The sequence below is a fragment of the Pleurodeles waltl genome, chromosome 7, assembly GCF_031143425.1.
Source record: "Pleurodeles waltl isolate 20211129_DDA chromosome 7, aPleWal1.hap1.20221129, whole genome shotgun sequence".
In the NCBI taxonomy this organism is placed as follows: domain Eukaryota; kingdom Metazoa; phylum Chordata; class Amphibia; order Caudata; family Salamandridae; genus Pleurodeles; species Pleurodeles waltl.
In genome coordinates, this window is record NC_090446.1 from 79,189,385 (window position 1) to 79,215,395 (window position 26,011).

At 46.1% G+C, this 26,011-nt stretch overlaps 1 protein-coding gene across 1 annotated transcript in view; it reads right to left on the bottom strand.

Moving 5' to 3' along the window:
- LOC138303685 (solute carrier family 2, facilitated glucose transporter member 3-like) overlaps positions 1-23,064 on the bottom strand; it is a 49,713-nt gene extending 26,649 nt beyond the window's left edge. The window contains exons 1-2 of the mRNA XM_069243011.1: positions 21,016-23,064; positions 3,420-3,518 (exon numbers count right to left, since the gene is read on the bottom strand). Of these exons, the coding sequence (XP_069099112.1) occupies positions 3,420-3,518; positions 21,016-21,048 (132 nt within the window). The 5' untranslated portion in view covers positions 21,049-23,064. The remainder of the gene's footprint in view (positions 1-3,419; positions 3,519-21,015) is intronic.
- Positions 23,065-26,011: the final 2,947 nt, after the last annotated feature.

A 26,011-nucleotide genomic window follows, 5' to 3' on the forward strand; every position in this document is an offset into this window, starting at 1 on the left:
TGCTGCTAATCAGGATTTGGGTGGACAAGCGAGTGCTGTGCGGGTGTCTTATTATGGGAAGAGTAGGGTGTGCTGCAAGTCAGGATCCACGTGTGTAGTGTTGTGCTGGTGTCTTATTGCAGGAAGAACTGGGTGTGATGCAGATTCGGGCGCTTGAGGGAGTGCTCCCCAAGTGTCTTATGAAAGGAAGAGCAGAATGTGTTGCAAGTTAGGATTCAGGTGCATGCAGCAGTGCTGTGCAGGTGTCTTATTACGAGAAGAGCAGGGTGTGCAGCAGGTCAGGATTCAAGTGCTCGACAGTGTGTTGTGCGAGTGTCACATTACAGATAGAGCAGGGTTGGGTGTGTGAGGGAGTGCTGTGTGAGAGTCTTATTACAGGAAGAGCAGGGTGTGCTGCAACTCAGGATTCTGGTGCTCAAAGGAGTGCAGGTCAAGTGTCTTCTTATTACAGCAAGAGCAGGCTATGCTGCAAGCCAGGATCCAAGTGCACGAGTCTAGTGTTGTGCTGGTGTCTTATTACAGGAAGAGCAGGTTGTGCTGCAACTCAGGATTCAGGTGCTCAAAGGAGTGCAGATCAAGTGCCTTCTTATTACAGCAAGAGCAGGCTATGCTGCAGGCCAGGATCCAAGTGCACGAGTCTAGTGTTGTGCTGGTGTCTTATTACAGGAAGAGCAGGGTGTGCTGCAACTCAGGATTTAGGTGCTCAAGGGAGTGCAGGTCAAGTGTCTTCTTATTACAGCAAGAGCAGGCTATGCTGCAGGCCAGGATCCAAGTGCACGAGTCTAGTGTTGTGCTGGTGTCTTATTACAGGAAGAGCAGGGTGTGCTGCAACTCAGGATTCAGGTGCTCAAGGGAGTGCAGGTCAAATGTCTTCTTATTACAGCAAGAGCAGGCTATGCTGCAAGCCAGGATCCAAGTGCACGAGTCTAGTGTTGTACTGGTGTCTTATTACAGGAAGAGCAGGGTGTGCTGCAACCCAGGATTCAGGTGCTCAAGGGAGTGCAGATCAAGTGTCTTCTTATTACAGCAAGAGCAGGCTATGCTGCAAGCCAGGATCCAAGTGCACGAGTCTAGTGTTGTACTGGTGTCTTATTTCAGGAAGAATGGGTGTGCTGTAAGTCAAGGCTCTTGAGGGAGTGCTGAGTGGGTGTCTGACAACAAGGAAGAGCAGGGTGGCTGAAAGTCAGGAGTAAGGTCCTCGAGGGAGTGCTGTATGGGTTCCTTATTACCAAGGGTGTAGCTTCGGGGGGAGGTGATTGAGGTGCGAAACCCTCAAATGAAGATATCCTTGGCTTGGTAGATGTGCCTAGGGGCCCTGAGTCAGGTCTTCTATGTGAGTGTTGGTTTTCCCACCGTGAGCCAAGAATAAAAGACAAAATAGTGACATTTGCTTTAAATGGAGAGGGAGAGAGACAGAGATACCCATCTGGTGTCTGAATTTCAAAATGTGAAACCGGATAACCTGTAATCTATACTGGTCTTCACTCTTGTCCAAACTGTATGATCCTAAGCAAAAACTGAATTTACAGAGCCTCCTTTTTCTTCGTTATCACATAGGAGCTTACTTTTAAACACTTCACTGTACAACACCTCTGATGCTTGTTTAAACACTTAATAGTCTATGATGTTAGTCAATTTATAATAAGAATCTAGGCCATGTTTAGGGTTGAAATTACTTCTGCCTCTTTGTCCACTAGTGGCATTGCTGTTGGGTAGGCGCACAATGTATATTTCTACAAACTATAATTTCTAATAAATGTCTATGCACTTATGAAACGAATTGCAGGGATGAAACACTTCCAATATTAAAAATCCACTCTTTTGAATTTTGAAAACATTATATAATATTTTACATTGTGTTTGCTGTACGATATAAAAGCAAAATGTCCTCAAGCCTCAGCTCACGTACAGACTCTTAGAGCCAAGCCAGACCTATGGATCATCTCTGGCTCAGCTCGCCCTATTAATTAGCCTGCACGCCATCCTCTACTCGTGACTTGGGCTTAGTACATGAGGCCATCATCCACTTGATAAAATGACTTGTAAAAGGCGAGGCCTCTAAATATGGCCCCCTGCCCACCTGCAGCTATTTGACAAACCCACCATCAAGTCTTCTTGTAGCAGAGACGAAGCAGAGTGTGTGCAGTGAAATACATTTAAAATAAATGGTTCCAGAGTAGGGACTCCAGGCTGTTCTGATGTACATGACTGCAGTCATGAGTTCCCAAGGAGAACTACGAGGCACTGATGGGAGGGATGGGGGACATTACTTTGGTGTTTGAAATGTGACACCACTCAAATGCATTCCTGGTTTAGTTGTTCCATCCAGGGGCCCCTGAGTCGGGTCTGCTATGTCGGTGTCTGTGTTAATAATTTTTCTCATTTCACTAAGACATTTTAAATAGTTCATTTTTTGAATCAAGACCATGAATATATATGTAATGACCAGTTTACCAAAAAGAGTAGAGGAGTAGAGAATTCGCACCCATAGAAGGACTCCTTGAATGGATGCTAATTTACTACTTTTTGGAATTCAGAAACATTGACAGGAGTAGGCGTGTTAAGCTGTACCACTCTCAGGTTTACAGGCATACTACTGGCAACTAAATACCCAAAAGGTAATGGGATGAATGCTTGTAAATAGTCTAAACTGTAGCCAACACTCTGGGTAACATTCTAACCCATCATTTTTCGCCCATGTTCCGCCCTAGGTAGAGGCCTGCGTAATGCAAATCGTTACTGAACCTGTTCCTCAAGGAAATCCATGGCCTTGGCTATCTCAACCCTCTACCCTACTGCCACTGTTTGTTTAGTTGGGAAATCAGAAATTCACCCCCTCTGCCCCGAATCTTGCTGTGCCGCAGTTCTGGAGGCAGGCGCATTAGCAAAGCTGTGAGTGTGTCACAGGGAGGGATTAGAGGGGATGCTGCAGGTCAGGACTGAGTTGAATCACCAGCACCAGGTGAGGGCTTCTGTGGTTGAACAGAGGTGGCAGGTGCACCAGGGGAGGACATTGGTGCATGATGCATCGTTAATGGTGTGAGGAGGTGTCTCATGGAACAGCAAGTGCTACAGCGGGTCAGAAGTTAGGGGTTTCAACAGGGCCGGATTGGCCGCACCAGGCATCTGGTGTTTCCCCAAGAGGTTGGAAGGGGGGGGGGGTCAGTTTTTGTCACAGGGGCCAGTTTTGCAATGGTGCTGCAACATCAGCCCCCAGAAACAAACGAAGCCAGCCAGCATAATCTATTAACTCTCAATTCCAGCCTCCCAGGGCCAGTCAGTGCCTCACACTTGCACTCAACTCCTGTTTTTATGGGGCCAGAGCTGCTCTGGGGTCCCTCTCCTGCCCTGGGTTTCAGCAGAGTCGGGGGACTGCCTCGATCGGTCCCACTGCCACACAATCGTGTCCCCACTCTCACCGTCTGCGGAGCATTGATCACCCCGGTGTTATATCCAAACTGAAGGGAGCCGATCACAGCGACCGTCACAGAGAAGATCAGGGGGCACGTGACCTGCTTCTGAAAAACAGAGAAAAAAGATGAGCTAAGATTTTTTTTATCTCTAACAGGGACATTTTATGTCACATTTCACCCTCACCTCCCATCGTCCCCACCCTCCCAACACACACACATCTCCTTCCAGCCGTAAAACAACCCCTCACGAAACCATGCGTTTCGACCACGGTGCAGTTCCCAACCTGAGCCAAATAGGCGTGTCGCAGGATTAGCAAGGTTCCACAATGTCGCCCCCTCAATCAACTGCCCTGGAAGAATAGTGTTTATGTGGATAGACCTGGCCTGGAAGAATAGTGTTTATGTGGGTAGAACTGACTTGGGTTAATAGTGTTTATGTGGAAAGAACTGGCCTGGAAGAATAGTGTTTATGTGGATGGACCTGGCCTGGAAGAATAGTGTTTATGTGGATGGACCTGTCCTGGAAGAATAGTGTTTATGTGGGTAGAACTGACCTGGATTAATAGTGTTTATGTGGATAGACCTGGCCTGGAAGAATAGTGTTTATGTGGGTAGAACTGACTTGGGTTAATAGTGTTTATGTGGAAAGAACTGGCCTGGAAGAATAGTGTTTATGTGGGTAGAACTGACCTGGAAGAATAGCGTTTATGTGGGTAGAACTGACCTGGGTTAATAGTGTTTATGTGGGTAGAACTGACCTGAAAGAATAGTGTTTATCTGGGTAGAACTGACCTGGGTTAATAGTGTTTATGTGGGTAGAACTGACCTGGATTAATAGTGTTTATGTGGGTAGAACTGGCCTGGAAGAATAGTGTTTATGTGGGTAGAACTGACCTGGAAGAATAGCGTTTATGTGGGTAGAACTGACCTGGGTTAATAGTGTTTATGTGGGTAGAACTGACCTGGATTAATAGTGTTTATGTGGGTAGAACTGGCCTGGAAGAATAGTGTTTATGTGGGTAGAAGTGACCTGGATTAATAGTGTTTATGTGGTTAGAACTGGCCTGGAAGAATAGTGTTTATATGAGTAGAACTGACCTGGATGAATAGTGTTTATGTGGATGGAATTGGCCTGAAAGAATAGTGTATATGTGGGCAGAAGTGACCTGGATCAATAGTGGTTATGTGGGTAGAACTAACATGTATTAATAGTGTTTATGTGGGTAGAACTGGCCTGGAAGTATAGTGTTTATGTGGGTAGAACTGGCCAGGATGAATAGCATTTATGTGGGTAGAAATGATCTGGAATAATAGAGTTTATGTAGGTAGAACTGACCGGGAATAATAGTATTTATGTGGGCAGAACCGGCCTGGATTGATAGTGTTAGGTGGGCAGTACTAATCTGGATCAAAAGTGTTTATGTAGCTAGAACTGGCCTTGTTGAATAGTGTTTATGTGGGTAGAACTGGTCTCGATTAAAATGTTTATGTAGGGTGGAAGGGTTGGTTTAATAGTATCTATGTGGGTAGAACTGGGCTAGATTACAAGTATTTATGTGTGTGGAATTGGCCTAGATTAATAGTGTTTATGTGGGTAGAATAGGCCTGGATGAATAGTGTTTTGTGGGTAAAAATGGTCTGGATTAATAGTGTTTATGTGGGTAGAACTGGCCTGGAAGAATAGTGTTTATATGGGTAGAACTGACCTGGAAGAATAGCGTTTATGTGGGTAGAACTGACCTGGATTAATAGTGTTTATGTGGTTAGAACTGGCCTGGAAGAATAGTGTTTATATGAGTAGAACTGACCTGGATGAATAGTGTTTATGTGGATGGAATTGGCCTGGAAGAATAGTGTATATGTGGGCAGAAGTGACCTGGATCAATAGTGGTTATGTGGGTAGAACTAACATGGATTAATAGTGTTTATGTGGGTAGAACTGGCCTGGAAGTATAGTGTTTATGTGGGTAGAACTGGCCAGGATGAATAGCATTTATGTGGGTAGAAATGATCTGGAATAATAGAGTTTATGTAGGTAGAAATGACCGGGAATAATAGTATTTATGTGGGCAGAACCGGCCTGGATTGATAGTGTTAGGTGGGCAGTACTAATCTGGATAAAAAGTGTTTATGTAGCTAGAACTGGCCTTGTTGAATAGTGTTTATGTGGGTAGAACTGGTCTCGATTAAAATGTTTATGTAGGGTGGAAGGGTTGGTTTAATAGTATCTATGTGGGTAGAACTGGGCTAGATTACAAGTATTTATGTGTGTGGAATTGGCCTAGATTAATAGTGTTTATGTGGGTAGAATAGGCCTGGATGAATAGTGTTTTGTGGGTAAAAATGGTCTGGATTAATAGTGTTTATGTGGGTAGAACTGGCCTGGAAGAATAGTGTTTATATGGATAGAACTGACCTGGAAGAATAGCGTTTATGTGGGTAGAACTGACCTGGGTTAATAGTGTTTATGTGGGTAGAACTGACCTGGATTAATAGTGTTTATGTGGGTAGAACTGGCCTGGAATAATAGTGTTTATGTGGGTAGAAGTGACCTGGATTAATAGTGTTTATGTGGGTAGAACTGACCTGAAAGAATAGTGTTTATGTGGGTAGAACTGACCTGGGTTAATAGTGTTTATGTGAGTAGAACTGACCTGGGTTAATAGTGTTTATGTGGGTAGAACTGGCCTGGAAGAATAGTGTTTATGTGGGTAGAAGTGACCTGGATTAATAGTGTTTATGTGGGTAGAACTGGTCTGGAAGAATAGTGTTTATATGGGTAGCACTGACCTGGATGAATAGTGTTTATGTGGATGGAACTGGCCTGGAAGAATAGTGTTTATGTGAGCAGAAGTGACCTGGATCAATAGTGGTTATGTGGGTAGAACTAACATGGATTAATAGTGTTTATGTGGGTAGAACTGGCCTGGAAGTATAGTGTTTATGTGGGTAGAACTGGCCAGGATGAATAGCATTTATGTGGGTAGAAATGATCTGGAATAATAGAGTTTATGTAGGTAGAACTGGGCTAGATTACAAGTATTTATGTGTGTGGAATTGGCCTAGATTAATAGTGTTTATGTGGGTAGAATTGGTCTGGATGAATAGTGTTTTGTGGGTAAAAATGGTCTGGATGAAAAGTATTTATTTTGGTAGAACTGGCCGGGATTAAAAATGCTTGTGTGGGTAGATCTGGTCTGGAATAATAGTGTTTATGTGGGTAGAAGTGGCCTGGATTAAAAGTGTTTATGTGTGTAGATAGGCCTGGATCGTTAGTATTTATGTGGGTAGAACTGGCTTGGATTAAAAGTGTTTATGTGTGTGGATTTGCCTGGATTAATAGTGTTTATGTGGGCAAAACTGCCCTAAATTAAAAATGCTTTGTGAATAGAATTAACTTGGATTATTAGTGTTTATGTGGTTAGACCTGGCCTGGTTTAAAAGTGTTGATGTGGGTGGAACTGACCTGGATTGAAAGTGTTTATGCGGGTAAAACTGGCCTCTTAACTATGTCTCAGGCCTACCCCTGTAAAGCCTGTGTGTGCAGTTTTACACTGCCATGTGGACATTTCCCATGCCCAAATCTGCCCTTTTTAGGTAAAGCGCGAAAGTGCTTTGACCTGTTGTAAGTATTCTGGGCTTTTAACCACGCCCACCGCAGGCCCGTCACTTTCACTCATTCGTGGGCTTGCCTTTCAAAAATCCTCTGTTATCCTTGGTAAATGCTATACGTTTGGCACTCTTTGGAACAGTTTTGTTACCGCCTTGCACACGGACCCTGTTACATGGATAATTGCACGTTTGCCGATATGTTTCACTGCGAGCGAACTTCTTTTTCCTTTTGTGTCTCTCCTTTGTGCTGATGCTCATGGCAGCCATTGCACTTTGAGTCGGCTCACTTATGTCAAATGTTTTACTTTTCATATTCAATTTATGTGGCAAGAAAAGCCCAGTTAGGAATTTACAATGCCAGTAGCTCTACCTCGAGCAAACGCGAGATCCATTGCACTGCAAATACTTGTTATACATGTAAGCCAACCCTTAAGGAGGCCTTGGACAACCCAGAGGACAGGGTGCAATATTTTTAAAAGACAGGACATGTAATTTTAAGTTCTGCAGAACATGGTAGTGGAAAACTCTGATAAGTCATTTTTCACTACTGCGATGCCTGTATCTCCCATAGGATAGCATTGGCATTACCTGATTACATTTTACAAGTGTAATTGTTTAAACATAGCCTTTTCAAGTTTGGTGTCTCTGGAATCACAATTTGAAAACCAAATTTACGGTGGTCAGATTTTAAATTGCATTTTTTAAAACGCCTCTTTTAGGAAGTTGGCATTTTCTGACTTTAGTCTTTTGGTGCCTGATGCTTGTCTCTGGTCACATGTCTGGAGTTGGTGACAGCAGGGCTTTGTGTATTCCCCCTAGAACGCCATAGCTTAGGTATGACTTATGGGCAGTCCTGGCAGAATGGGAGGGAGGTTCTGGATATCCAGCCCCATTTACACCTGAATAGGCTTTGTCCTCTCCACATGCAAAGGGCTGAATACCCCCTGTATTGAGTCTGAAGCCAGGGCAGATAGGACAGGGCCTCTGTACACTTCACAAGGCTCTCTTTGTAGCCTCCCCCACTTCAAAGGCACCACTGGGTATAAGAACTGGACCTCAGACATCATCACCTCAGTACACCTCTGGATCTGTGGATACTTTGCCAGGAAGAAAGTGCAGCTGAAAGGACTGCCACTCTGCTGGACTGCCACTCTGAAGGAGCTGCTGCCCTGCTGTGCTGACCTGCTGCCCTCTTGCCTCCAGAGGAGGATGTGGGCCTAGAACCTATCATGAACCCAAGACCACAAAGAGACTCAAAGGCCTATTCTTCTGGCCTCCTCATCTGAGCCTTAACAGGCTCCCCACAGCTGGTGGACCCGTCTTCAATGAGCTCCTGACTCTCAAGAGGCACCTAACAGGTTCTGGGTCCTTGGAAGTGGTTCTTAAGCTCTTAAGGTTAAGCTTTTGAGCTCTTTGCGAGCAGGTCTGTTTGCTCCAGAACCTTGTTGTTCACCTGTAAATCCAGTGCAAGCTGCCATAAATTTGTCTCTTTGCACAGCAAGCATTGTCCGCCCATGTGGATCGCCAATGCAAGGCTCCAGCTCATCAGTCTGCAATGCCTGGCTTGCTCCTCACACCCAGCCTACCATCTCCAGCGACATTCTCCCTGCTCCTATAAACTTCTTCCCCGGGAATGGGACTCTTGGCACATTTCTTGAGAAGGTCAAACTTCAGCTGGGCTTATATGGGACTATATCCAATCCGAGCTCCAGTTCGGGTCAGAGTTTTGACTTGGGCCCAGTCCAGTGCAACCCGATAGTGGTGGTTGGTATGTAATGCTTTTAGGTGCTATATTTCAATTTCCCTGTAAAAATTCTTCATTCCAGTTCTACTGATTAGATTTTTGTCATTTTGGTCTTGTTAAAGTTATTAAATTCAGATCTTTTTTTCTAAACTAGTGTTGAATCCTTTTGTGTGGTGTCTTTATTGTTTTACTGCTTAAAGTGTTGCACAAATACTTTGCACCCTGCCTCTAAATTAAGCCTGACTGTTCTGTGCCAAACTACCAGAGGGTAAGCAAAGGTTAATTTAGGATTTGCCTAACACTTGCCCTGACTACAGTTGTAGTTGCTGCTTGACCAGAGCTCATACCCAAGTCAACAAGTGACCCAGAGGTGGCTGTCAGAATTGTGGTCTCCCGAATCCTAGTCTCAGTTGCCAAGATCTGGAAGTGGTTCTCAAGAGGATTCTGGTTCCAATTAGGGGTGTGCGGGGAGCTCCCCTCAGTTTGGGGAGCTAACTGAGTTTTGGAACTCCGCGCTTTGCTTGGAGCGCCGAGTAAGTAAAAAAAAACACACTAGCCCCACAGCGGAGCAGAGGTCATCCGTTGCATGCTGCAGCCCAGTATGGGCTCCACAGCGCAAGAGCAGACAGTCTGTGCTTGCGCTGTGCAGCCCATGACTGGGCTGCAGGACACACCGGAGCACAGAGTGAGGCAGCCGCTGCCAGAAAAAGACTCGTCACCGTCGGACGACAAGGAGAGGAGGACTCCTGGGAAGACCCAGGTTATTCCTCATCTCTTTTTATCATTTGTTTGTGCACACTGGTGCACAAACAAGGACTGAAAAGGCAGCTTTCACTGCAGGCCAGGGCCATAGGCAACAAAAGAAAGCTGTTGTTGTTTCAGGCCTCTTGCACACGGGACAGTCCGATGCATAGGAGGCCTGAAACGGCATCTTTCACTGCCATGGACCTCTACTGAATGTGCCCAATCTCAGAAGCTTTAAGCAGTATTCGGTCTGGCTGAACAGGCTCGACCCTGCTTAGCGCTTTCGAGATTGGGTGCATTCAAGACTTCATGGGTCACGGAACTCCTCCTCCACTGAATTCCACAGAGTTTTTTTTTCAACTCCGTGTCCTCGGAGTCAGACTCCGTAAACTACGCCCAGGCCTAGTTCCAATGGCCCACATTAACACAGTATTCAGAACCCATAGGTCTTTCTTATGACTAAGAGACACATCTTCCAACTATAGGCTTCTCAAAGCTTCTTCTGTCCTGTCACTACTTACAGCTTGGTTGGAATTTCCCATTGACTGCATCTGACTCTCGGAAGAAACCAGGAGAGATTCACCCCTGAGCCCACAAAAGATACAAAATCACTCAGATTCATCGCCAGCAGTGACTTCTCCTTCAAAACACATGTCACAGAAAACCCAGACATCCTGGTACCAACAATCAACTTTCCAGAGGAAAAGAGTCCTAGTGGCCTTTGGAAGACTCATTTAAAGAATGTAAATAACACATTGGACACATGCCCACCCTGGGCTACTTCTCCTGGTCGACAGTACCTTCAAAACCTGCTGCCTGCTACATCACTTCAATATTCTAAAAGCCAACAAACATTACAATCTGGCAGGAAATAGAACCATCTCCCACAGTCTAAGTAGAACACAATGAGCCATCACAAGACCAGACTCAGAACCACAAATTGTAGGATAGAAAATGCTAGGCAGAGAAGCATTTTCAAAATATGTGCTTTGATCTAGAACATCCCTCTGCACAACAGGTTTAAATGCATCAATTATTAATAAGTACTCAGGGTTCATGAGGCCTTAAAACACTGCATCTCTCCTAGCACATTGTCCTGAATATCTGCTTACCTAGTGGTGTGCAATTTCTATTCTGCTGGCAAAGTTTTGTGAAGTTCCTGGTTTGTATTTTTCTGAAAATAGCTCAGTTTCCAGATTTACGTTTCCCTTCAGTTGTGAAAATAGCTTCCTTGCACAGTGAGATAATTTTCACTCTAATCAAGCCCATGTTAGAAAGAAATGTGTCTGCCGGATTTCTGTGAGATATGTCTTATGTAGTACCATTTTGTTAACATTGAATAATGATGCACATAACATAAATTGTTGCAAAAGTCATTATTCGCCACAGATGCAGCAAAATAAAACATTTGGAAAAATGAGCAAATTAAGCTAACTTTTCCATTGATTTTCATGAAGGCTGTAAAAACCCTTCACAAATAAGGACAACAGCATAAGGGACTCTCTTGCATGAACTAGTCAATTCATCAAACCTTTACTACCCCGGTAGCTAGTTGCTAAAGGGCTAGATTTGATCTTCGTGTATACCAAAACACACATCTGTATACACAGCCTGGTACCGTTCCTTAGGATACACACATCAGGGGCCTACATTCAATTTAATCAGCTTCAATCCAACCTGACATCTGCAGCCCTGGATCCCTCCACTGACTGCTGATCGTCCCTGGGGTTTAGTTGACTATTCTGTTTATGTCCTACTAGGCATTCTACCACCAGGGTCTAATGTTTTTCATCCAAAATGCCACAGGTACACCCATGGCTACAGGCTTTCTTTCACTAAAATATGATCACATCACCTCCATCCTGATAGTACTCCATTGGCTCCCCTGCAGGCCCGAACCGTCTTCAAAATCAGCTGCATCATTTACAATGCCTTAAGACCAGCAGTCTCCTTAACTTGAAGACAAGCTCACCAGGTCTGGAGGTCCTCAGGACATTCACAGCCAGGACACCATCAGACTGTAGACTAAGAATTGTAAAAAAGAAAAAAAGGCAGAAGCCCTTTTCAACCTATGAACCAAGGGTCTGAAATAAAATCCCCATATCACTCAGGACCACCTCAATGGTGCCCCAATTTAGAAAATAATTGAAGATGCACCTCTTTAAAGAACACTACATCACAATACATTAACAGCCCACCACTGAGCTTCCTCTCCTATTACAAGTATTTGACCCTGATAAGCACTCCACCTCCTTTTGGATAGGTTCAATGTGTAGAAATATGCATACATACATACTGAACGTCCTGCATGGAATGAGAGCATGGACTGCTACATAGATGCACACCTATGGCTTGCCCTTGCTTAAGGCCATTGATGCCCTAAGCCAGTGGTTCCCAACCTGTGGTCCGGGGACCCCTGGGGGTCCGCGAAGCCTCCTCAGGGGGTCCGCGACCACTTAGAAAATTAAATAATATTAGCAGATTAGGTCCCCAGCTTTCAGTAATGACTCAGTGAGGGGTCCCTGGATTCCAATAAAGATTCAGTGGGGGTCCCCAGGCTCCAGTAATGATAAAGTGGGGGTCCACAGAAGTCAAAAGGTTGGGAACCACTGACCTAAGCAATTCTTCTCTGTTCCTATACTTTTGAAAAGGTGCCTGTTCCCATCCTGAATACTCGTTATTCCTCACTGAGGTCTGGTTGCGCCAGTGGTTTTAGGTGTAGCGCCTCAGTGCTGTAACTGGGTGATCTTTTGAGCTCCAACTTAACATTGAATTATTATATATACTGATATAATGTCACTGTTTATAAATACATAACTCCTCCAAGATCACAAAGATGCCCTTTTGGATTTTTGGATACAACCACTCTGGTCCCGCATACAAACATCTACCTTTGCGCTAAGTTAAACTTGGCCTACCGGGTAGTGTCCAGCAATGATAACATGCTGGACAGTGCAGTAAGAGACACGTCAGCAGCCATCACTTGTTTACAAAATGTTGAAGTTCACCAATTTCATCGTACAATACAATCCCCCATATATCAGCTAGTTTAGCCAACAAATACTCTCAGACAGTTTGATGAGCATGAGTCTCTATCGAGGAAGCAGCACACACTTCTCTCTTTGAGAAACTTGTCCCAATATATGTCCCTATTGGGAAATCATTCCTGGTATTTGGTATCTATGGATGTGTGATAATATGAAACTTGATGATCAAGAATAGGGGTCTGAAGAAATAACAATAGTCTTTGGAGAACTCAACAACCCACAATATTACCTTGAACGAGGAGGAACAAAGAATATTAAATTGCGGCTCTTAAATGTGTGGGACTCCCCTAGAAACATGTCTAATAAAAAACATAACAATTTTTACCAGGTACCAGATACCGGCTGCCACTTTTAGTGACCAAACTTTTTATTTCACCAGTTCAATCCCACTGTAATGTCTACTGCACTGTGATGTCTACTAAAATATAAAAATGAGACTGTTTCTTCACATCACAACACCAAACAGTAAATTATTCACTAGTATTTTGCAATGGGAGCCATTACTAACTAACTCAGTAATGCATTTTGCAGCAACCTGAGTTTATGTGTACTCCACTGAGATTCTAAGTTATGAACTGTAGGGTGCACCCCGGTCTCTGCAGAAGTTGTTTTAACCCACTGGACTACCTTACAAGTTACATTTATATTAGTGGACTAGGCCTTTTCCCTGGGTCAGTGAATGAATAAAGTCCATTTTCTACCATGCTAATGAAAGGGACTGGTGATAGCCAACCATCACACATGGAAGATGGATGTAAATGAATGACTTTGCAGAGGGTTGGACTTCAAGGTCACAATGTCAACAAAGCTCTCATGATGGCAGTCTTAAATTGGAGAGGTACAAATCTGAGCCCGACTGAGTTGTCAGCTCTGGAATTAACAGTCCCAGATTCTAGCCATAAATTCGGACATCGACCACCATTGATGGACAAGCTCCTTCAGTCTCCTGTACTTCAGTTCACTTATCTAGAAGCTCCCTAAAGTAGGACAAACACAAGTATTAACGGTGATGCAAAATAAAAGCAGAAAGAAGGGTGGAACAAAACAAGAGAAAGACAGTCTGTTTCATCTTCTTTGAGTTGGAAGTGATGGGTCATCATGTTTCAAGCCCAGAGTCATCTGGTCTGTAGATGTAGGAGTGAAGGGTTGGGACTTCAGTTTCTGTCACATCAATCAGTTTGTAGGCAGGGCTGGCCCTTTCATATATCCCTGATTCCTACTTCAGGAAGACTTATGACTTCCAAAGTCTGATACTACCTTATTTTATGTATATAGAGGTCAGCTCTAAGGTGTAACCTAGGTGCCCTCAGGGTTGGGTGTAGTGCAACAATAAGCAGGGACCTTATAAAATATATTATATAAGCCCTGATGAGTAGAAATCGACAACTTTGTTTTTCCTCATTGTAGTGAATGGGCTCAATAGGCTAAAATGGAAAGACTTTATTTTAAATTAATAAAGTCCCAAAAAGAGCTAAATATTTCAATTTTGGTATCAAACTGATTGCTATAATAAATTCAACAGCTTGCCATTTTTGAATTTAATATAACTCATTCATGAAAAGAGTTTTAGAACTCTACCTGAAAGTTGCCAACTTCAGCTCTGTAGTGCCCTTTTTTGATTTGCCAGCCTCTGGCACCCTAGCCAGGCTGCCTTGATGAGGTGCAAAGTGGACTGGACTGAAGACAAAGGAAGTACCTGAGGGAGGAGATCTGCCTCATCAGATGGTGAAACAGGATGGGGGACAGCAGGCAAACTAGCCTTCAAAGGAGGGAAGGACATACGGACCAGCTCAGGACCTCCCCCATTTCCTGCAATCCCAGACAACCAGGTCCCTCCTTGATTAGATTAGGAGAGGGCAGGAAAGGGGTGTGTTAAGGATTTTTCCCTACACCAGTGGGTGGACTCACCCAGACCTAACCTCCAAAATTCCGATTCTGCCATTTTGGATTTTTAAAGAATGTTGCCCCCTGGGATTCGTTTTTGCCACACTTCCCAGTAAGTGGTCATCCAAGAAGGTGGTGGCCTGCCTGTGAATGGACAGTTGCCCCCCTACTTTCCACCCCAAGAGCAAGGATAAATATGGCAGAGCTGCACCCACACTTCAGATCCCTACAAGGAACAACAACAGAAGAAGATAGACTGCCCTGCTGGACACCTGACCTGGACACTGCACTATGAAGGACTTCACCAGCTGCAGACTTGGGCTTCACCACAAAAAGGACTTTACCTGTCTTCATCTGGTACAAGAAGCAACTCCCTGCTTGCTACAGGTGATAAAATAGTTAACCAGAGTCCCCTGCATCGAATCCTGAAGAAACTGACGAGCTGACCACTGTCCAGTGGTCATTTTTTAGAGTGACCTGGTGTATTCTGAAAGTTGAAGTCCTACCCCTCAGGGAGCATCTCAGAGCTTCTGGAACCTTGAGGTGAGTTATGGACTCCTAAAGGACCTTCAAAGACCTTCTGTAAAAAGATTGAGAAGTTTGGAGAAGATTGGAGAACTTTTGGAAAAAAGCTCCTTAAAGGGACGGGCCCAACATAATGAGTCAAGCCGGCTTACCGCAACTGCAACCTGGCCTAACTTGCAGGTTCATCCCGCTGAAAAGCTCTGGAGCCCCAGCCTTCCAGGATTTCACCAGGGGTTCCTAGAAAGGCAATCCGATGACGTTGACTCGAATTCGGTTTGCTGTGGAGGGTTGTTGGACGTCGGAGAGAAAAAGCTCCAAAAAAGTGATAAAGTCCAAAAGTAGAAAGTTGACCGGGACTTCTTGGGCAGTGTATCCAAGGAGGGCTCCAGGGACGTTGGATCCAAATTCGACTTTGGCTCAGACGCGGATTTCCGTCCTGAAAAATTGTCTAAGTCCAAAGGTGGAATTCTTCACCGAGGTCTCTTGCGACACATATCCAAACAGAGCTCGAGGGAGGTTGGATCAAATTGGTGACTTCGTCCCGTGAGAAACATCTTCAAGAAAAAGACTGAGTCCGAGGGTAAACTTTTGACCGAGGCCTCCTGCTTGCTGACCTTAAACTTTGACTTTGTCCCAGTCAAGGTGTGACCAGATATCCCAAGTGGCGCTTTTAGTTCCTATGCGCTATAAAACATTCATTCTTTTAAAAAAATCATATTTTCGGTTCTCCTTATCTGATTTTATTTGTTTTGGTGTAACAAAAAAATATATATATATATATATTTCCTATTGTTATAAATTCGTTTTGGATTTTTAAACTGTTTCCAGTGTTTTATTTTATTACTGTATTGTGATATTTGAATGCTTTACACACTTTGTCTCCTCGTGTCCAATCTACCAAGAGTTGAGGTGGGGTTAATTTATTGAGACTTACCTGGACCAGTGGGGGTTAGTGGCCCATTGCTAAGTGTAGTGTGTTATCTGCCCTTACCAATAATCCACTTTCCATCAAAGCCTACCTGTCTTCAAACAGAGTGAAGGAACATGCATGGCCTTGCTGGAGGACAGACTGTCCAGGATGAGAAGCCTAGAATGTTCCCAGCATGAGGAAATCCAAAAGAAAACAAACTGCATTAGATAGCGAAGCCATGAGTGACCTATAACTTGAGTGATTCGCCTTGCAGTGTTTCTTCTGAGAACTACCACAAAAATGTCATTAATACAAATGTGACCTTGTACACTGAAAACTGTTGTGGGCTGCAAGCTGGTTCTGCCATTGCCAATGCCAGACGGAAAAAGCATGCATCACCGCTGACGGGAGCACGATTGGGCTGGGAGTCTGTAAATACACACTGCCACTGAGTGGAGGCTGGACAGACTGGGATAAAGCAACTGCTGAAGAAGCCATGGCGTGACATCCTGACCTGTTGTGCTGTAAGTGTCCATCAATGCTGGTGCCAAGGAGAGGTTGCCACTAGGATAGGAGGTACAGGGCATGCCCCTCACATCGTCTGATCGTCAACATCATCAATCAGGCAACACAAACCTTTACCCCAAATGGAGCATAGGACTGAGACACCAGAGGAGTAACAGTAACACAATCTGCATCTAGGCCTAACTCATGCCTCTGCCACAGAGCTCTGGAGACTGCAGCTACTTTGGGCCAGATGTATCAAAGGTTTTTTACCCATTCTATGTCTATGGGAAAATATGTTCATACACATGGCCCTTTGTTCTTCCAGGTGGATAAAGAATACTGCAGTTGTGGTGCACAACTTACTGACATCTGCACCAGGGATAAAACTGCGTGTTTGCCAACCTACTTTAACTTTAGAACATTTAGTTCTGCGATATGATGAAAGTACTTCTTTTTATGAAAAGACAAACACTGGGTTGGATATTAAGAAGTTATGCCTGCCAGTTGGCTGTTGAACTCTTAGCTTTTGTCAACAACACTGCTGCTCTGAGAAGCCTGGGACTGTTCTCTCTCACTGCCTTGAGAATCAAGTGTAGAAACGGTTGTACTTGGTCCAGTTTGCAGAGCTATAGTTAGACAACCCCAAGCCTCCATGACAACTACTTCAGAAAACACATTTGGGGCTCATCAGCCACAGTTTGCCCCTTGCCTCACCCAATCCCCGAACAGGGTCTGACAACAATGATTGCTGGAAGTCACGCCTTTGAGACAACTATGAATTCCAGAGGTCATGCTCTATGAGAGAGAAACATATCTTGGATTTTATGCTGAAGGAAAGGGCTGTGATCCTGATAATACATAATTTTGAAAGGTCCCGTAACCTGGTGGTCCCCTAGTCCTGAAGGCAACGTTTTCTGATTGGGTTGTAATCCTTGCAGACACGCCTTCTTAGACATCAATCATGACATCAATTACACCGCTACTTCCAAAGGTCATTCCCTCTGAAGGCGTGTGTGGAGCGCATACAAATATCAAGACACCCTATAGGATTCTCATCCTGGAATTTATGACCTTCTACCTGTGGTGTAACTCAGGCCCCCCGAGATCCAGGGGGCCCCTTCAGCACAGTCCCCTGGCCTGAGAGCCCCTGACTGAGTCCGAGAGGGGGGGTAGACCCTCCATGTAGTTAGTAGGGGGCCCACAAGTTTTGCTTCAATACTGCCTTCTACAAGAAATCATAGTCCCTGAAACCATGTTTTATGTAAGGATGCCAAGTCCCAGACCTCATGTCACCTAGTGGGGCTCTAAATTCAGAGGCCATTCACTCTTTTGTTAAGGTAAATATGAAGGTCATGACCCTAAGAGAAATCTTATCTATCAAGTCATGCCACTGAAATGACCACTGATGCTGAAGGCCAGGTCTTCTGACAGTGCCCCTACCCTGAAGTTCATGACCTGTGATAGGACGCCTAGCACTGGAGGTCATGCCATTTGAGCACACTCCAATAGCCCTGGCAAGTATGACCCTGAGGGGGTCACTAGCACAGTGATCCAACGCCTAGTGGTCATGACCTTTGAGAATTCTCTGAGGGCTTATTGCAGTGCTCTCTGTAGCCCTGCATTTCAGATCTATCTTACCGATCAGGGCGCGACTCAGCAAACATCATTCAATTGTTGGTGTGAATCCTACAGCACGTATATACTTCCTGATGAGAGCTAAAGTAAGACCGTTTCTGATCAGATTTTATTGGATTTTTTCTCAAATCACTTGAATGTTCACAAGCTTGCTTTGTTTCAGTGATCTTGACATCAGAGAAAGCATTTGGCTGTTTTTGGTCTTAAGGTTCACACTAAAGACATTTGCATAGCATTAAATTCCATAATGATGACTCATAAACAGATATGTAAACACAGCCACAAGGCCATGGCTTAGCCATCAGAGCCATCACATGCAATGGGCTTTCCAATGTATTTCCATGTACAGAGGTTTTATTTAAATTCACTGTATGGAAATTAGTCTCACAGGGATATCCCTAAAGTCTGACAGAGATCCGGCCTGCATTGACCTACACTGGTCACACTTGACCTAGGGGTTTTGTTTGCCCCCCTGTGTCCATCCTGTGCTCCGTATGCACATAAGTTCATAGGCAGGTGCTGCTGGCACCTCTGTGGCTTGATGCACCTCTCTCAGTCTCTTAACTAGGTAAGAAAACAGAGCGCTTTAAGCTCCTCCATGTTTTCTTTAAAGGGAATGGATGGCTCTTCGCACAGAGGCAAAGTTGCAGTAAAAGTGGCTTATCATCATTTGACCCTAAGTAGGCCATATGGCTATATGTACTAGGTAACAACAGACTATTTTGCACACTTGAAATGACAACCACTTGCATGTGTAAAACTGGCTAAAAAACAAAAGAATAAAATATCACAATTGCAATAGTAAAAATGCAGGCTGGATAATCCAAAATATTCAGGGCAACAGCCATTCTGAAATTATAAAACCTCTGTGCAATATTATTTGCTTACTTGGTTTCAAAGAGCCATATTCACAATCTTTACCCTTGACAGCTTCAGAGGCACTGTGAGTGCCTACAATATACATATGCACGTATATACATACTTGCTTAAAATGTTAAATTTGACTTTGTGTGTGGACAGGTGGGTGGATGGATGGATGGACGGACAGATAGACAGATAGATAGATAGATAGATAGATAGATAGATAGATAGATAGATAGATAGATAGATAGATAGATAGATCTACTTTCCAACGAAGGAAAAGTAGTTGGATAAATTGTTTGTAGCAAGATGCAGTGTCTGTTCTGTGTCGCCATCTGATACATTCTAACAGCTTCAGCTAGTTCTGGTTTTGTTGTTCAACAGAATGATGCGTTGTGGGACTTGTAGTCATGCTTTGACATTGAGTATACATGGGATAAAAAGAATCCCAGTTTGTAAATGCCGCTGGCTAGGTAGCCAGGTATGGCTGAAGGTTTCACACGAGGCATGGGTCCTTTTGGCAGCTCTACATATCTTCTGAACACGACATTCCCAGGCCCTAAAACACTAAGCACTGCAGCACCGAAGCCCCGAGAAAGGTTTGTGTACTTTGTACTGTTGACTCAGAATATCATTTACACCAAACACACTGGGCTGGGTTTTGGCTCTTCGCTACTTCAGACGTGCCAGTTTTATGCAGTTTTGCACTTGCAAAAATAACTGAAAAAGCTAGATTTTTTTCATATATGCTGAAACTGTTATAAACGTCACTGGACTGGAACAAACTCGGAAACCATGACCCTCGCGAGGTTAAGATTGAGCCCTCAGTGTGGAAAAACGTGTTTTAAGTAGGACAACAGTGCTCGAAATGTCACCACTCAAATTGTTTAAATATGAATTCACCTGTTGCATATCCATTGCACCCTGTGATCTTGTGCAAATCCCCTCCCCCCCCACAGCAGAACGCAGAAAAGCTGATGGCGTGCGTGTGGTCAGCCACAGTGGGGAACGCCCACTTCAGGGGGGCGGGGCAGCGACCGGTGGGGAGGGGAGACGGGGGGAGAAAGTGCAGGCACTGCTGAGGAGAGGGAAAGAAATACAGGCACTGACGAGGAGAGGGAGGCCAAAGCAGGCACTGCTGAGGAGAGGGAAGCCAGAGGGAAGGGTTGAGAGCAGGGGCTTCAGAGGAGAGAGCGCCGGAGGAAGAGAAGTCATGGTTGAGGAGAGAGCTGATGGGGAGAGGGTGGAGACACAGCTGGGGTGAAAGGGGCGAGAGGAAGGAAAAGGTATGAGAGACGCGGCTTGGGAGGAGAGAGGGGTCAGAGTAAGGAAGAAGTGGGGGTGCAATGACAGCACAGGAGAAGTGGGGTGCAGGAAAGAGGTCAGGCACCTCTGAGGGGCTAGGGGGAAGAAAAGGGGTACATGGACTGCTGAAGAGAGAGGGGAGGGCCGAGCAGGCACAGCTGAGGGGCAAGAGAGACGTACTGAGACGGGACGGAAAAAGCAGGCACTGCTGAGGAGAGAGAGAGGCTGGATGGAAGAAGAAAAGGTGCTTTGACTGCTGAAGAGAGAGGCCACTTGGAGTATAAGAGGAGAGGGCAGGCACAGCCGAGTAGCGAGAGAGGTAGTGAGGAAGGACGAGAAAGCAGACACTGCTGAGGAGAGAAAGCAAACGCTGCTGAGGAGAGAAAGAGGGGCTTATTGAGGAAGGGGAAAGCAGGCACTGCTGAGGAGAGAGAGGCTGGAGAAAAGAAGCGGGTGGGGCAGAGACTGCTGAAGAGAGAGAGACCACTCGGAGCACGAGAGGGGAGAGCAGTGCAGGTACCGCTGAGGAGACAGGCGCTAAGTAAGGTAGGGAGAGACAGCAGCTCCACGCTGACGGATGGGGCGGTGGACAGAAGAGAGAGAGAGATTTGAGTGAGAAGTAACTGCTGAGAGGTAGGTGGATCTTGGGGGAGGCAGGAGCCCTGAGGAGAGAGGGCTGGGGTCCGAGGACCGCGAGAAGGGACTGATGAAGAAGAGAGAGCGGGAGACGGTGAAGGGAGGCCTGAAACCAGCAGCAAGCCCGTGGACTGCTGAGGGAGAGGCGGGCTCACAGGCCCCCAGCAGACAGCTGCACATGGACCGTCCTACCTTACTGGGCTCCATGGCACGCATACCCTCCATCACTCGTCAGGTGAAATCCCTCTGTCAGGGGTTCAGGTGGGCTCACTGATGTCTTGGAATGCTAGGGAAGCTTCGGATCCTCTGATTGGTCCTTCTGCTTTTGGTATTAGTTGCTAATCTAGTACCAAATGTGCACAGCCTCCAAGCTAGTTCAGTATGTCTCCTTAGCTTTCCTTCTCAGCTACCCCCTGGTTGGAGTTCGCTGTCGCCCTTCCGGCCTTAAAGATCCGGTTTACCTGTCAATCTTGGGTACCAGTCAATCTCCGAGTTGTCAGTGAGTTCCACTTCTCCTTTGGCCCTGGTTGTGTTTTGTATGATAGTAGTTGTATTTTTGTTGTCCCCAACTAGGTGTTGTCTGATCGCAGTTGTGTGTTGGTTGATCTCAGTTGACTTTTGATTGAATCAGAATTGCACTTTGGGTGCTGATTTGTGCCACTGGCGTCTTGTCATGTCCAAGATGAGTGATGGTTGTTGCAGCTGAATGTTGGCCAGACTAGGATGTGTCTTGGTTGATCCCAGCTGACTGTTGGTTGTTTCCGCTTGATTCTTATTTGAGCTCAAATGAGTTTTAATTAGTCCAGAAATGTTTGTTGGGTGCTAATTTGTGCCACTCGTGCCTTGGTAGGTTCCAGATGAATGTTCGCTAGTTCCAGGATGTATCTTGGTTTGCCCAGTTGTGTATTGTGCACTGATTGGTGCCAATTATGTCTGGACTGGTGCCTGGTGAGTGTTGCTTGATGCTAGGTGAGTGCTGGCCAGATCACCTTGTGTCTTGGTTCATGCAGGTCAAGTGCTGGTTGATCCCAATGCAGGCTGGGCTCAGTTGTGTCTTGGTTGATGCAAGCTGAGTGTTAGCTAGTCATGGAGCTTGTGTTGCTTTGCCATGGTTGTGTGCTGATTGGTTCCAGATGGGTGTTGGCTGTTGGCACTCTTGGTTGTCCACCAGTGAGTGTGGTTTGGCCGGGGTTGAAAGTTGTGCGGATCGCCTGCTTCCTGAGGTCGCCCTCTCCTGCTGATCTCGTGTTCTGCTCCGGGTTCGCACCAGCACCCTGCACCCTATGTACCAGCAGGATGGGGGCGGATTGTGTGCGATGGGGGAACTGACATCAGAGAGCCAAGCCCCCAAGCACGCCCTATCCCCGAGCAGCTGCTGTGGAGTGCAGACCTCTTCCCCTCTCTCTTCCTCTCTAGATGTTTGCCTCTCCCCAGCCTCTGCCATCCATGTCTGTCTCCCTCTACCCCACTCTCGGGTGACCCTGTCTGGCATCTCTCTCTCTCACACACACACACAACTGTAAGTCTGTTACACACAGTATTACTTCATGTTAAGGGGAGGGTGGACCACCTCGCTAGGAGTATTATTGTGCACGGCCACCCTGGACCTCTCCGCTCTCTCGCGTACTTGTGCACACGCACGCATCCAGTCTCTCACCCTCTCCTCCCCTACACCTCTCACACAACATGCTCTCTCCATCTTTCTTCCTCCCTCTCTTACAATGTTTTCACCCCCTCCAGCCCGGGTCCTCATACCTTGTCACTTTCGAATGATTCTTACCCCCTCCTGCACTCACCGTTTTTTTTTTATTATTGTTTCTTTTCCTCTCTCTCTCGTTCCCTTATAACAACCCCCTGTTTCTTCTTTTTTGCAATCTGACTTCTTTCTTGCACACGCAGTCTCATCCCTCTTATTTCCCAGTACAGACTTGCTCTCTCACCTCTTACACACACGCTGTCTTCTACCTTACCTATCTTCACTCTATTTCCGCCCATCTCTCTCTATCTCCCTCTCTCTTCGACGCTGTCATTTCTTCCCTCGATATGTTTCTTTATTTGTTCTTATTTCGTACTGCGTGAGAGCCGGGGTTGCACTGAGACACGCTGTTCTGTTTAAAGTTTCTAATAGCGCCTTCAGATTGCTGCTGCGGCTTCATGGCGCTGTCGGGACTACAACTACACAAGAAAGCTCAGAATCACATCACAGAAGGGAGTGGATTGCTCGGCTGCTCTATGAACAGTGGTACGTGGGGAACGTGACACGCGCGTTCCGGGTGGAAGTGAAAGAGGACTACGGAAGCCACATCTTCAGCTACTCACCATGACCCGTCACCTCCCACCCCCGCGTGGACAGGCCCTCTTCTCTCCATCACTTCACATCGAAGTTGCCATAGTAACCGATCTGGCTGCTGGACCACCGCTGCCGCCTTAGCAACCTACCCAGCTGCTGGCCCGCCACAGTGACAGAACCCTTCAAGGAGCATTAGACGTGGGGGTTTCCGAATGCAAAGCGATGCCTCAGCCCTGGGGGCCCTGGGACAGAGGACAGAGAAGGTCAGTGGAGGGAGGTGGCTCCCATCTCTGCACTCCTGTAGAGTTCATAGAGCGATTGATTCCTGGATAGGCTTCAGATATAATTTATGTACAGTAACTGGCGCAAGGGTTATTTCATTTTAATTATTTGGCAGAATAAACCACATTAAATGATGCCCTTTCTCTACAATCCCGTCTGCATTCTGCCCTACAAGAGAAGTTTACCAAGATAGGCGTTCTGCCCATCTCCACAACCCTGGTTATTCCAGGGAAGACAGTAACCTGGTCACTCATCTCCTCTCCACAGCCATGGCTATTCCACTGAGGAGAGATAACATGGAGACACAGCTCTTCTCCACAGCTCCAGTTATTCCAGGGAAAATAGTAACATAGACACACAGCTCTTCGCCGCAGCTATTCCAAGGAAGAGAGTAACATAGACTCAGCTCTTCTCCACAGCCCCTGATATTCCAGGGAAGACAGTAACCTGGTCACACAGCTCTTCTCCACAGCCCCAGATATTCCAGGGAGAAGAGTAACATAGACACACAGCTCTTTCTCACAGTAAGCTATTCCAAGGAGAAGAGTAACGTAGACACAGAGCTTTTCTCCACAGGTGCGGCTATTCCAGGGAGGAGAGTAACATAGACACACAGCTCTTCTACACTGGTGACGGTATTCCAGGGAGGAGAGGGAACTTCGGAGCACAGCTCTTTTTCATAGCCCCAGATGTTCCGGGACGGAGAGGGAGCATAGACACACAGCTCTTCCCAACAGCCCCTGATATTCCAGGGAGGAGAGTATCATAGGCACACTGCTCTTTTCCATCGCCCCACCTGTTCCAAAGAGGTCAGTAACATACGAACACATCTCTTCTTCACAGCCCGTCCATTCCAGGGAGGAGAGGGAACACAGACACACAGATCTTCCCCACAGTCCCATTTATTCCGGGGAAAAGAGTAACAGAGGCACGCAGCTCTTCTCCACAACCCAGCTATTCCAAGGAGGACAGTAACATAGACACACATCTCTTTTCCACAGTCACAGCTATTCCAGGCAGAGAGGGAACATAGACACACAGCTCTTCTACACAGTCCCCGCTATTCCAGGGATGAGAGGGAACATAGACACACAGCTCTTCTACACAGTCACAGCTATTCCAGGGATGAGAGGGAACATAGACACACAGCTCTTCTACACGGTCCCCGCTATTCGACGGAGGAGAGGGAACGTAGAGGCTCAGCTCTCCTCCACAGCCCCGGCTATTCCAGGGAGGAAAGGGGACTTAGACACACAGCTCTTGTTCACAGCCCTGGTTATTCAATTGAGGACAGTAACATGGTCACCCAGCTGTTCTCCACAGCCATGGCCATTTCAGGAAAGAAAGTAACATGGATGCAGTAGCTCTTCTCCACAGCCACAGCTATTCCAGGGAGGAGAGGGAACATAGACACACACCTCTTCGAAACAGCCATTGCTATTCCATGAAAGAGAGTAACATGGACACACAGCTCTTCTCAAGAGCCTGAATGTTACAGGGAAGAGAGTAGCATAGACCCACAGCTTTTCCCCACACCCACTGTTATTTCAGATAAGACACTATCAATGATTGGACAAACAACTCATATCCACAGCCCCAGCTACTCCAGGGAGGAAAGAGATGCATGGACCCACAGCTCCTCCACAGCCCCGGTTAATCCATGGAGGACAGAGATGCATGGACCTACAGCTCCTCCACAGCCCCGGATAATCCGGGGAGGACAGAGAAGCATGGACCTACAGCTCTTCTTCAGAGGCTTTGTTATCCTGAACAGAATGTGCGCAAGGGTGCAACACAGCTCCTCTCCACAGCCCATGCTATTGAATGTAGAATAGCTGTATGGACACAGCCCCTGTTCGCTCAGGGAAGATGTGAGCGGGGGGGGGGGGGGGGACATAGCTCCTCTCTACAGTCTCAGTATTCCACGGAGGAGAGCACTATGGGCACACAGCTCTGCTTTGCAGCCTCTGTTATTCCTGAGAAGATGTGAGGCAGGGTGGAACACACAGCTCTAGTCCAAGCCCCTAGCTGATCTAGGTAAGAGCGAGGGTACATGGACACAGCTCTTCTCCAGAGCCCTAGCAAAATCTATGCAGAGAGGGAACATGAACACACAGATCCTTTCCCCAGCCCAAGCCATTTCTGTGAGGAGAGGTAACATGGACCGCATAGTTCTTCTCCACAGGTCCAGTTATTCCAGGGAAGAGAGGAAATATGGGGACACAGCTCTTCTCCACAGCCCCGGCTATTATAGGGAGGAGAGGGAACATAAACACCCAACTCTTCTCCACAGCACCAGCTATTCCAGAAAGTGCAGGGAACATGGACACACAGTTCATCTCCACAACCTCTGCTATTCCAGAGAGGATAGAGTACATGCACCCCTTCTCCACAGCCCTTGCTGTTACTGAGCAGATGTGTGAAAGGAACACTCACCCCTTATTCACACTCCCTGCTGTCTAGAACAAATCAGTGAAAGGAACAAGCCACTCTCCTTCTCAGTCCCTGCTGGTAGGACACGTGTGTGAAAGAAGACCCAGCCCTGCTCCAAGGTGCAGGCGTCCAAGGAACACAGCCCAGATTGATAAGCAATGCTACCTTAGACAAGTGTTTGAA